Source organism: Copadichromis virginalis, linkage group LG18 (assembly GCF_057382275.1).
Source record: "Copadichromis virginalis isolate Kocher_CV1m ecotype Utaka linkage group LG18, C_Virginalis_male_GT1.1, whole genome shotgun sequence".
Lineage (NCBI taxonomy): Eukaryota > Metazoa > Chordata > Actinopteri > Cichliformes > Cichlidae > Copadichromis > Copadichromis virginalis.
Window position 1 is genome coordinate 15,790,400 of NC_140635.1, and position 14,176 is coordinate 15,804,575.

The following is a 14,176-nucleotide window of genomic DNA, read 5'->3' on the forward strand; positions in this document are numbered from 1 at the left end:
CTGATGGCGCTTCTTCACGTTCATGATTTCCATCCAGCACCACTGACTGAAATGCAGCCCCAAGTCGTGACCTTCACTGTGTTTTACAGAATGCTCTCGACACTCACTGTTGTACCTCTCTCCTGACCTGACAGGCAGGAATGACAAATAACTCTTTGGGAGTCAACTTGGTGCAAAAATAGTATTTCATACTTGTCCTACTGATGTGCTTGGCATTTTTGTATATTCAACTAAAGAAAATGGGAATAAATGTGTTTTTGTGACAGGGTGCTCGTTACAAAGTGCCTAATGATACAAATAAATTTGCTTAAGTGTGTAATATGTGTAGAACGAACACTGGTTCATCCTTGAGTTAGGTGCCTTTTTGTGTTTGAATGATTCATAGGTCAGCAATAAGTGGCTTAAAAAATCTTCTGAAAATCACCTTGTACACAGACTGGAGTGAAAAAGCAGCAAAGAAAAACTGAAAGAGCTTCAGAAAGCCTGGAGAACTGAAAAAACCCTCCTCTGGCTTCTTGGCAAATATTAAACTGAGAGGAGCAAGACTTTTGCACAGTACTGCATATACAGTACAGTGATATTACTGTGTACATTTCCCTGGATCACAGTTTTCAGGGTTAAGAGTGATATGAAATCACTGGAGTATAGAAAAATCAAACATGTTTTTTTATGTCTAAATGTTGGCACTAAATGATTAGCCTCATTTGAGACATTTTCCATTCTCTGACTTTCCTCAGCAAGTTAAAAATAATTGCTCCAAACTGCATCAGTCAGGCTGTAAAGATGCCACTAGTGAAGTAATATATAAAGTTAAGTCTTTTCTAAAACACTTTCACACTTCTAAGGTAGCAATTTTCCTTTTGCCCACCGTTTCTTATGACAAGCTGCAGTACTTGTCAGTTGTAGGGAACTCCCAAGTGTGAATGTGCACGGTGTAAGAAACTGCTAAAAATAAAGGTCAAGTCCTCATTTAAACACCTCTGATTAAAGGTTAAAGTATCCTTAACATTTAAGTTTTGCAAAACTGGACAGAGTGACAGTGGATAATCTGGACGACAGCAGTGAACAGGAGACCCACTGCTGCCCATAACACTGCCTCACATTTCAGAGCAGTAAATTGCACTGTAGGAAACATTAATTATAAAGCCACGCCACTGATGACTTCTGCAGTGCCACGCGATCATAATTCTTTCAAACTGAAATGAAAAATTCAGAAAGAAACGTCTGAACTGAGTAGCTGTGAAACAAAAGCGGCGCGATCGATCCGAATATAAAGCCGGAGAACGACTTCAGACAATGATGCAGTACCTCTGTGGGTTGGGCTCGTTGTGTTTGTCTCTCTCGTGCTTAATCATTCTGTAGCGGCCGATGCGAACGTCTGGCCTAGACACCTTCATCCCATTCAGAGTGATCCTGCAACACATGCAGATAGAACAGAATCTATTAGAGAAAAGGAAACAAACTGAGCCAAAGAGCAGGTGAGAGAGAAAACATGCTGATTATTGAGGAAAACACTGTAACAAACAGAGCTGGAAGACAAGGAGAGGGAGAACACATTAATGAAGAAATATAGCGAGGCTGCAACTTTTTATGTTATCTATCAGCTATTTTATTAAATCAACAGCAAAGAGAATCAATTTATGGAAATCGCAAGTTCCCAAAGCCGAAGCCTGAGATGACAGCACTTCTGCTGTGAGAAGAAATTATTTAGTCTACAAAAAGTGGGAAAAAAATCCTTTAAAATACCTGTTTCAAATATCTAATCCTTGAAATAATGTTTTAAATGCCCGAACCTGATGAATAGTAAACAAAAATAATAAAAATGTTTGTCACACACAACAGAAAAGCTGGAAATCCACACATTTAGTAAGTTGTATGAAAATAATCAATAATAAAATGTGATATGTTCAACTTGTGTTTATATTAATAGAGAGTCAACAAAAGCAGGAATTCCTCATATAATAGAAGCGAGCGCGAGCAAATGTTTTGCTTCAAAACAAATCAATAAATGCGGCTGCTTAATTTTGCCTTTTTAGTACAAAATCCCCCCGTGGTGTTCCCACTGACTTAGTCTCATGTGTGTTTGTCGTCAAACAGCTGAAGCTTCTCATTACTGCAGCTTTAGCCGAACTTTGGAGAATCGTGGATTTTGGCTATCCATCTGTCACACCAAACGCTCAGCAGCACTGAGAGAAAGGCCCTTATTTCCCATGATCTGTCGTGTAGCTGCGTCAGTTACTGCACAACGCACTTTTTAGATTTTCCTGCCAGCTTTTGCAACCAAATAATTAACTTTCGAACCCCAATATGTGCACTTCTGTGATGCACATGTTATAGAGAAAACTGTGAAAAGGTTAATTTTGTTCCTCGGAAGTGATAGTTATGCAATGCTACTCTGTGAGTCTACTGAGAATTGGATAAACCTTGCAGAGACCAAGAAAAAAGAAAGGAGAATATGAGAACAGAAATTTAATGTGTTCGTTTATAATCCGCTATGGTCTTCATTAGGTATCCCTGGGTCCATTCAAGGCCAGGAAGGGCAAAAAAATCATTACAGCAACTGACAACTCTATTAACAGACTGTACAGCTAATCAATATTTGTGCTAAAATATTGCTGTAAGACACATTAAATCTATACATATCTCACAATAACTGACTATTCTTGCTAACAGGAAAGAATTTGTGGTGGTGTATCGGCTATTTTGACTTCTGCCCTTCACATCGAACTCTTAGTCCCATCCTTAAAGGGTCATAACTCACCTAGACAGGACATTGCAAAGCAAAGGAAGCTAAAAACGAACACAGCAATGATACTTGTATACCACAAACATAAACGATCCAACCAATCAATCTCCACTCTCGAACTCTGGGGACATCAGCTGGGAATAAGGGGAGCATTAGCGGTGTGTTTCCCTGTAAAGTTTGGGATTAGAACTTTTAGAAACAGTGGTAACATTGTATTACTAGGATTCAACACAGAGCCAACTCGGCACAGAGATTTATATCTAATGCAACAGCAAATGGGATGTAGACAACACAAACAACATCTCTGCTCCACATAAAGCCCAGTTTAAAACCATAGGCTTCCAGAGACATTGATATTCATACCCGAGACGGCATAACGGATACTGAATGAGCGATTCTTATTTATTGTAACGCTCTGATTCGTGCAGTCTCTTTGTCTTAAAAATCATCCATGCCTGATATTGCTCCGCAGCAACTTCACGTGTATTCTAGACTTTCAATGCAGAGCTTTCCCTTTTTTCTTCTCCTCTACTTGTTACATCCTCGTTTATCTTATTCATACCTTTCTCTTTTTGAATCTGCTCATTACTCTCACCTTCAGTTTTGTTCTCTTTACCTGAGTTTTTAAAAGCTGATTCCAAATGTTTGCACAGTCTGCTGAAGGTTAAAGTCGGTGCTAATTGGCATGGTGAAAAAACACATTTTATAATAAAAATATCTTTGGTTAAGAAGTGGTGAATTTATTCAACCCAACACAAATGACTTGAAAATTCAATTTATTCACTTTAGTGACTCAATAAAATGTGAAAACATTCAACCTCATGTTGAGAAAATATGTAGCTATTCCTTTTCTTTCTAAATTGTATTCATTTGGTGTATGGAGCTAGATATTAGGCTTAACTTTAAACAAAAAAGAGACCAATTAACCAATTAAAAAGCTCTATAGTATAAATATTCCCCAACTGGCAAGCAAGTTATTACTTTGGTTGCTAACAGATTCCCATGGTTCCTTGTATATGACATGAGTGATAATGACCTATCTGCCAGTACTCGCTAACTACTAGTTAAGTGATAGGACAACTGTAACACAAATCAGAAACAGAACAAACATTCTCCTAAGCACAGTTTTGAAGAGTATCAGAGTATTTGCATGTAAGTGGACGTGTTCACTGCAAACTATGAGCCTGATTTACTTTATCCTACACTGCCACTATTTCAAAACGTAGGACAAGTTTATCTAATTTGGTTAGCGGTTATGTGAAGGCAAAACTGATAGATATTATGATATATATCCACAAATAAATAATATTCAATAAAAAGACCAAATTTAAAACCTAGCTAACTGCTATATAACCATAGCTGCAGCCTAGTAGCGATAACATTTAGCACCACTAGACATTGCTATATAAATATACCTTTATTTGTGTAGCACTGTTCAAGTTTTTTCATCAAATTTTTGAAAGTGTATATTTTTGAACTCTTCTGCTCCAATAGCTTTTCCAACTGTTAAGCTAGGGCTAAGCTAACTGCCTCCTCTTCTCATGTAGCCCTCAGTAAAAATACAAATTAAAAAGCTACATTTCTCAAATGTGTGTCTTCAGTTAAATTGGTATTACAGAGGGAAGTGATTTTTTTGTGGACTGGATAGAGTCACAGCAGTCAGCACTCTTTGCACTGATGCTAAACTCAGTTTTACTGATTTATCAGTTTAACTCAATCTCTGCCTCTTTTCATATCCACTCCTTTCCCTCCCTGACCATCTCTAAAGGTATTTCCACACATTAACTTTGGAAAATGTGTAAAGAATCAGGTCAGGGAATTGCTCTTCCTCAAATGCAGCTAACAACAGTATACAGTTAGCACTAACAGCCTTCTCTCTTCCCGAAATACTTTGTATGGTTTAGAGGAGGGTGCTGCTTGAGTGTGTATGAGGCAGAAGACAGGATGACCACTCAATAGTTGCGAATACCCCGGACTATTACCAGTGCTATACCAATATTGGAAGTGAGGGTAAAGATCGTTAATGTCCAGTCTGATTGCACAGTACATTTGCTTTCTCATTTGCACCTCCGTTGGGTAATGTGTATAAAAGTACAGGGCTGAAGTGAATGTGTAAAAATGGCTTTCACCTACCTACTCATGCTTTCTTTTCACCTTGCTACGCCCCTCTGTGCATTTTCTTCTTCACAGTATGCTTATTTTCACCTTTTTTCTCCTCCCCACCCTTCCTCATCTCCCCCTCTTGTCTGTACTTTCTCTGTGTTCATCTCCTTCTCTTCACGTTCCCTTTTCTTTCTCGCCTCTCATCTTCTCTACAGACTAGCAAAATGTAAATAACCCCGAATGGAGCACCATGCCATCAAAAGCACATCAGCCTGTAAGAGAAACCCAAACTCCATCAAAACAACCCCATAAATAAATTCATTGAAAAACTAAATAAGAGATTTTAGCCTCTTTTTCTTTATTTTTCTCTCAAATCTCAGGGACTTTGCTGATTTAGCAGCCACGCATAGATAACTGCTTTGTCAGTGTGTGTGCACATGTGAGCATGAATGCATTTGCATAATTTTGAGAGTTATTATGGTGCAAATAATGTGTGGGTTTGAAAGTGAGCAAAGCAGTCCTTCTCTGAGCTTAGTTTTATATTATGCATAGTTCTGCATCTTTAAAATAATCTTTTTTTTTTTTGCCTGTTACCCTGCAGAGAGTGTAGCTAAGGCTCGCCCGGGGTGAATCCTTTCTCCTTCATCTGAATCAGTACAAATCTCAGCATCTTATTTTTATATTCAGAGATTCACGTCACGAAAGAATTTTTGAGTTAATCAACAATTCGTTTCACCCTTTGCCATACAGACAGCTTCATAGCTGGCTGTTTATCAGACTGGTAATGGTACTTTCAGAAGAGTCTCCCAGAACTTCCGTAAGTGAAAATATAGATGACACAGCATAAAAACTGTTGCAGGTAGAGGCCTGCTATAGAAAAAGGACAAAATAACAGCTCTATTTACTAAGAAAGCTCAATAGTTCTCAAGGCTAAATTATTAAATGCTGCATTATTCAGATTGATGCTTTAATGTGAATCAAAAATTATTTTGTACTATTTTCTAGCCTTTAGTGTCTCATAGAATATTCAACAGTTTTACCTCATGGGTAAAACTGTTTACCACCTGTCATTAAAATTAATCCTCTGAGAAGTTTTGAAGGGATTTAAGATAAATGCAGTGACAATATGCCACTCTGGTGTAAAGTGGAATAAATGTGACCTTAATTATATTTAAACTGTACTTTTTAATAGAGATGGCACGATACCACTTTTTTATGTCCGATACCGATACCGATATCATAAATTTGGATATCTGCCGATACCGATATGAATCCGATATAATGTTTTTTAATCAACAAAACTGTTTTTTAAATATCTTGCTGCATTTTGTATAAGTTCATACTCAAGTTTAAAACAACAACTACACTAAAGCTATTCTGTTATACCTGTATGCAAAAAAAAATATTTCATAGTTCAGCAATACTGATCAATCTAATAAACTTAAACCTACACCATCCTCCCTATTCTGGTATTTTAAAGAGTACTTAGCATAAATATTAAGCAACCTAACTAATAGGGTTCCAACTCCCAGCAACAACAAAAATAAATAAATAAAAAATAGGGAACCACCCCTCACGCTCCACCTCATGATGCTTAATCGACGTAATCAACCTTCATTTGATGCAGTGTGAAAAAAAAATGCACAGAAATCAATTATTTTTCAAGAAATATTAAATAGATTCAACATCTTTCTTCAACAAAATTGCAGACTGCACAGATGGTACCTTCCCAAAGGAAAAAGTACTATAGCTTACTAGGGTATATTAGACTTAACAGTTACTATATACAATAATGGACTTTTATACATTTTACATCAGATTAAAACTTTGGGTGTAAGATTCAGATAAATATTAAATAATTAAAAGCTCGACATTTTAAATGAGAATAAGAAAGAAAAGTATGTCTTTGTGCCCCCTTTTCCCTGTTAATGCCCTATCGGCCCCCCTGGCTAAACTTTGCTAGATCCGCCCCTGCACAGTTACCAGCGTCAGCTACGTAGAAAAAGATCCTGGTGTAGAAAGTAATATTAAATAAATTCTAACAACAGCTGATCAAGCTTAAACGTGCTGCTGTTGTTCAGCCGCTGGTTTCCTCTTTCTGGTGCAAAGTGGGCCAAAAACAAACAAGAGACACGGACTTGCGACAGAAAAGCCGATCAGCTGATCATTAAGCAGTTTCATGATTGAAGTAGCAGCCGGAGAGCGAGAGGCAGTCGCTCCATATATCGTTTGTTAAGCTTAACACAGGAATGCTTTACAAACATTCAGAGATGGACTTACACACTTGCTTTACTTCTCTCGGGGTAACTTTGTCAGAGATGAAATGCCGGGTTGCTAGCGAAGCTCCACATGCTATCCAGACCACCACAGGTCCCGCATGCCACAGCCGCTCTATCACGTGGTGCATACTGCTCCGATGTGCTAACGTTCTGAGGTGAGTTACGGCGTGTTGCAAGTTTTGTGAGGTGCTTTCGTGATATTTAATGGATCGGATTACATTTTTTATTTTTCTCCGATATCCGATCCAGTAATTTAGGTCAGTATCGGACCGATACCGATACGTAATATCGGATCGGTCCATCTCTACTTTTTAATATAGTACTTGTGAAAAAAACTGGAATACTACGCATGGATTACAGGCCTGTAGCACTGACTTCCCACGCCATACACACCCTGGAAAGACTCATCCTTGACCAGCTACAACTTCTTTTTAAGGCCACATCAGGATCCCCTTCAGTTTACCAGGCCTGCCTTGGAGATGAGGATGTCATCGTCTACCTCTTTTGATGCATTGTCATGACCATTGATCAAGAACTACTGATCAATGGAGTACCATGCACAGAGTTGGAGAATGGCTGCAATCACAGCATTGTAAGATGGGGAAAGATGGTGTCCGATCACTGCAGGCCAGTGGCCACTCTTTCAATGATGAGGATGTACACATTCTGGAGAGGGAGGAACGCTGGTTTGAGAGGGCAGTCAAGGAGGCCATTTATGTGAAAAGGGAAAGACAGTGTCTGAATCAAGGATGGGGCCTAAGGGTACATATTAGGCCCCCTGCTGGAGAGGCAAATTTTGTCCAAGATAAGGACGATGCTGGACAATACTTCCCACCCACTGCATGATCAGAATCAGAATACTTTATTAATCCCGAAGGAAATTAGGGAAATGATGTTCAGTGAGAGACTGAGGTTACCCAAATGCACCACTGAACGACACAGGAAGTCATTCCACAGTGCAATAGTTACACCCTTTTGCACATCATCTACAGTGAAAATAACAAATAACAAAGTTTTACAGTTCAGAGTAAAATGTCTATCATATAGGTCTCTGTAACATACTGGATATTTGTAATTGAGCTATTTCTTATAGTTTGTAAATTTGTAATGTATTGTATTATTAAATTTAGTTCAGTCCTTTACTGTTATTATTGTCTTGGAGCAACTGTAATTACATAATTAAGCAATCCTTAAATATAAAAAGGTCCCATGTGAAAGTTTTAAGAAGTGTGAAGGCATAATCAGACATTTTTAAATCTGCGCTCTCCTTTATCTAAATGGCTGTTTAAATGAATACAATTTTAAAAAAAGCTAAAAAAAGAAGAAGAAGAAGAAGACAAAGCTTACATTCTTTGATAATAAGAACGACTGTTTTGTACTGTTATAGTTACAGGAAAGCTTCATTTTAACAGCTTAGTATTAAGTCACACTTACTTTGTTAAAATAAGATCAAAATATACATGTGAGACTATAGCAAAATTTCCTTTTATCCAAAGAAGTTCAGTTAAGTAATTTAAATAATTGAATCACTACCCAATATAAATCCAGCTGAGCTACTAGCAAGTTACTTCAAAATGTAGATAAATTACTCGATTGATTTAATTGAGTTCTGTGATGATCCTAGGTTCTGGGCTCTGGGGTTTGAGTTTTGGACTTTCGGATTATTGTTGTTCTCTTTTGTTCTTGATTTGTTTATTGTTCAGGGATTTATTTCTGTGCTAGGCTAATTTCAGTTATTAGTTTCCTCTGTTTTATCCTCCTGTGCCAAGTTCTCTTGTGTTCCGTGTTCCAGTTTTTCATTTCCTATTTTATTTTGATAATCATTTGTCTCTTGTGCCTTATGTTTAATTTTACTTCCTCCCTTGTCATTATCTTGATTATCTTGATTAGTTTTTGTCTCGTTTCTCCCAGCTCACTCCACTCTGCCCTGATTTCTCTTCTGTGTATATATAGCGTCAGCTTGTTTTTGTCCTTTATTAGTTTGTCATCTCTGTGTGTTTCCAGCCCATTTAGAGTCAGTTTGTCCTCCTGTTGGATTGCTGTTTTCTATAGTCATCATATGGACTTACGACCTTGTCCTGCAATCAGGTCCTCATCTAGCAAACCCCATGACAAATTCACTCTTTTCCCAACATGCACTGAGAAAAGTAGAATGGGAGGCAGACTTCAGTTTTCAGGCACCTGTTTCTGCCACCAAATGAACAGATTGAATAGACGAATGCAGGTGAGGACCACTCGTTATGAATATTATGAGTATTATGAATTTAACTGGAATACTGGGGGTGTATGTTTAACTACATTTGCTATTGTTTAACACTTCTCTATAAATTACACCAAACTTTTCTGTGTGTGTGTGTGTGTGTGTGTGTGTGTGTGTGTGTGTGTGTGTGTGTGCGTGTGTTGGCCTGATCAGAAGCACTGCTAAGCTTTGTTTGCTGGCTTCTCAAACATAAGAAGATCGAGCGTGCTTGTGTAAAACAGCATCAGGGCTGCTCAGAAATCCTCTGCTACATCATTGTATCACTGCTTGTTACCTTCCCTGCCTGCTTTCAAAATCTTCTTTTCATCGTGAAACACTCCCTGAGGGTGGGCCAGCTCTCTAGCTCCTCATTTTGTCAATATGAAACTTTGCACGATGATTAATGCTGGTCAAAGACACTCGTTCAGAAAAGGAAGGCACAAAGGCACACATAGAAAGAAAGCAAAAGCAGCTGTTATAACTCCACACATACCCACATTCATCAGCTTAACGCCGGCACACACTGTTAGATAAATGAAGTTCAGGGTTGGTACAGTGTGACGCAACACAGAGCTAAAAATGTCAAAAAACCCCTCCTCTGCCGCTGTGACCTTGCATGCTTATGAATGCATATGTGGATTAATGATTTGCATGCTAACTAATGAACTAGCATTTCTTTATTTTTGCAGTTGCATCCTTGCTTGACCAAAGGAAAAGAAATCATCTAGAGCGCACACACCAACACACACTCAAGTGACACATGAGTACAGTGAATATTTTCCACGGCTCTGACAGGCAGGAGGCAGTAACACAGTGTGACAGCGTAGTGTGACTATTATGCAAGAAAGAACAGGACAGTGAGGATACAGCGGAGCTGCAGGGAGGAAAGCTTTAGCGTGCTCTGTGTGATGTATATAATCCAGAGACAACACATTCAACAGCCACCTCCACTGAAACACAGCAGGTGGGTGGCTGCTGAAGAATTCTCCACTCGGGGGGAACTTACAGCACTTTTTTTGGAGACTCAAGTGCAAAGACCGAAAGCAGCCAGATTAAAGAGATAAAAAAAATACAGAAGAAGGCCACAGTGCTTTTATAAGATTCATTGTGCTATGATGAGATTATATAAACAGTTTCTGATTTTGTGGCTAGCACCGTCACCTGTACAGTTTCCTCCATTTTCCTCTCACATGGAAACAGGATGTATGCAAGGTGACGGGAAATTTGATGCAGATATAAATACGAGTGTGTATGTTTTTCCCTCTCTCTGTGCTAGCCCTGTAATGGACCTGTTCCACAGTGTACCCCACGGCTCAAAATCATCTGGGACCAGTTCCAACCCTCCTGTGACCCTAGATGGATACAGGTTTGGAAAATAAGTTAATGGATGAATAACTTCATAATTATTCATAAAACTACAAAATATTGAGCTTAACAAAAAAGGTCCTGCCCTGTTTTGCACTCTCTTCCATAACAGTCCACTAACATTCATCATATTCATCATAACTGAGTCAGTTATTCAATACCTGACAGTCACTGAAAACTTAATTAGGAATATAAAAAGAAATAGAACATTTGATTGACATAAATTACAAAATCCATTTTACTATTATTTCAAGTCTTTATCAAGTCCTGTTATGATTGGAATCATAGTTAATGTGATTGGAAGGGTACAGTTCTCACAAACTCACAAATTAGGTTCAGTTTTTGATTCCTTTCAAGTTAACAACAACAACAACAACTGTTCTTAGTAATAGATGGTTACTCATGAAATTACCCAGTCGGCCGATCATGTGGCAGCACAGCAATAGATAAAATATTAGAAAAGTCTGCTAATGTTCATATCAAAACCAAAACTGGGTTTAATTGTCAGGCCTACACGAGCTGGTATGGGTGTTTTTGAACCACTGTGGACTTTGGCAGTCTAGGGTTCATTCAGAAAAAAGAAAAACATCAGGGATCGGCAGTTCAGGGGACAGAAACGCCTTTTTGATTAGAGGAAAGTCAGAGGAAAATGGCCAGCATGGATGGAGATGACAGAAAGGCAGTACACAGTAACTTAAATAATGGCTTTTTATAACCGAGCAGAAAAATATCTCGGGATGCAGCCTCGAGGCAGATGGGTTGCAGCAGCAGAAAACCACATCAGGTCACACACTTGTGAGACTAAAACAGAACGGAGACTGCAGTGGGAGCAGGCTTAAACAAACTGGAAAGTTTAAACCAGAAAATAGTGGCCCAGTCAGGTTAATATAAATTTCTGCTAAAGCTACAGATTATAGGCTTGGAAGGCACCGCAGTACAAGTCCATGGACCCTGCCAATGGACCCAGCTCAACTTCTTCTCACTCAGAAGCAGGAAACTGGTGCCCACTGCTAGAGCCAGGCCAGGCTAGCTTGAATGCATAGCCCAGAAAAAAGGCAAAAAAAAAAAACAAAAACAAAAGAAAGAAAAAAAAAAAGATTTCAAAAAGAACAGACCAAGATGGACATTTTTAAAACCTTATAAAATAAAATAATATGACATTTCTACGCTGATTTTATGTCATTTTGCAAGAGACCATGAACATTGTCACACAAGGAAGTGGTAAAACCATCCTTCAAACTGGACCTTCATAGTCGTCTGGCAACTCCTCCTCAATATACTCAGAAGGGATTGATTAGAAACTTTGCAGCAAGCAAGCAATCCAGGGTCACTATATGATCTTACTCATCTCAGCCTCAGTGTTCACACTGAAAGCATTCACCTCAACAGCTTTTATTCTGAATCAGTCGTGATGAAGAAAAAAAAAAAAAATCACACAATTACACCAATTATAAGTGGAATAAAATGCTCCATAGAAGCTGAGTCACAGTTGGACTCCTGCTGTGAAACCATTAACCAGCAAAGTCTTCCTAACTACTAGAGCCACCACCCAAAAAGCTCTAATTTTATGTCTTATCCAACACTTTTTCCTTCTTAACAAAGATATCTGTCCGCTAGAGAGATCGGTCTTGAAAAGTTTCATTGCTCTGCAGCACTCTTGACGGAGGAGATGCACAAACCCATGTACCATAGACCTGTTTGATTGGATTAATCAGAAATGTCTCCAGCTCTCCTCTCTTATTCCCACAAGTGGAGTTAATTGTACTAGTGCAATGGAGTGTAGAAACGGGAGCTGAGTCTGATGTCCTGCCTCAGTTCCCTTCTGTGTGCAGAAATGAGCTGGGAGAGGAAGAGGAGGAGTGGGTGGCTGTGGTGCAGGTTGGACGATGTGCAGCAGAGAGTGGGTGATAATAGAGGAAGATTTTTCTTTCAGAACTAGCACATCTGTGTGCTGCGAGAGGGAAAACTGACGAATGGCCTTCTGCTTTTTAAATTTTTTTTAGTTATGGTAGTTTCATAACAGCGTGGTTCGTAGAGATAACTCAAAAAGTGCTTTTTTAAAGACGCACGTGAGGATGTGTACTAGATAAACTATGTCCTCCCGAATTTGTTATCATTACCAGACTGTTGTAGGAAGATGTTAGCTTTATCTTGGTGAGATGGGCAAGTAGCCAATGTAGTGGAAGCTAATGGGGAATTGACTAGATGCACAAAGACCTGAGATGGGGCTTGTAGTGCGATCATAGTGTGTGCAAAATGGCACTGTAAAATGACTCTGCTGTGTTGGTAAACTGGAAGCATGCTGTGAGTATATCACAGGTCAACATATTTAAGTATTTTAAAGATCAGAAGCAAACTTTTTAAACCAGTTTTGTAATCAACAGGTAGCCAAGAGAGATGTTTTTAGAATTACACTAATATCATCTCTTACAAGCTCTTTGGGATATTCGGAACTTCCATCAATTTGCTGCAGACTGCATTATGATCCAGTCAAAAGACAGATAGACACAGATAGACAGAGAGACAGATAGATATATATAGATATATAAATAAAAAAAGGGCAATATAGTTTCCTGTTGGCAAAAATATTTGATATTTAAAATATTTCTGAGAAGACTTGGTAGCTGTTTCACTGATGCTGCTGATGGTTGGATAAAAATACAGGTTTGCATCAGTAATACCTCCTAGGATTTGTACTTTGTCAGTGGTTTGGGGGATTGAGACTCCAAAGAGGCACAGATCTGCTGACTCTAAGTCTTTGCAATGTGATTTCAGAACAATGCTGAGGCTGTAAGAAGCACCATCCTCATGCTCCAACAGCCTTTAAATGACATGTCTGATGGCAAAAACCAACCATAGATAGGGCAAGTTTTTTTTCATTGTTCCATAACAATTTTTTTCCAGTTAATACACCAGAAAATCACACAGGACATTAGTTCAGACAGATTACAATATCTGCTGCTGCTGGATGTACATCAGCCAGCTGACCTGGTTTATACTCATCAGTGCCCCCACACTCATGTAGCTCTTTCTGTTTGCTGCTGCTTCTTTTCGTCACCTTGCTTTCACCCTACATTGATTCAACTCTAGAATCAAGCAGGTGCTCTCTACCGTGTCGCGTTGACTTCTGTTCCTGCGACTGTCACATTGAAAGTATCGTATGATAAGAAAAATGTGCCTGCTTACTCTCTCTTTTCCCAGGGGCTTCTTTGTTCTCCCTGCCAAGCCTTGTGGATGCTTTAATTTGTCCACGGAGCATATATAACTGAATTACCAAACCAGAGGAAAATTTAAAAATGGCTGTCAGCCATGCATTAAAAGATATTTATCACAATTCCCTAAAGGACCTTGGACATTTTCCTCTTATTGCAGTCACCCCTAAGTTGATAAACTCTTTGTTCGCTAAGCAAAAATGCACTCTTCATATTTTTCACAACACATACC

The 14,176-nt window shown here is 38.7% G+C and overlaps 1 protein-coding gene across 1 annotated transcript in view; it reads right to left on the minus strand.

Annotated features, from left to right (window-relative positions):
- Positions 1-14,176, minus strand: part of b4galt2 (UDP-Gal:betaGlcNAc beta 1,4- galactosyltransferase, polypeptide 2) — a 258,806-nt gene that overhangs the window by 21,853 nt on the left and 222,777 nt on the right. The window contains exon 7 of the mRNA XM_085439913.1: positions 1,309-1,413. Within this exon, the coding sequence (XP_085296039.1) occupies positions 1,309-1,413 (105 nt within the window). The remainder of the gene's footprint in view (positions 1-1,308; positions 1,414-14,176) is intronic.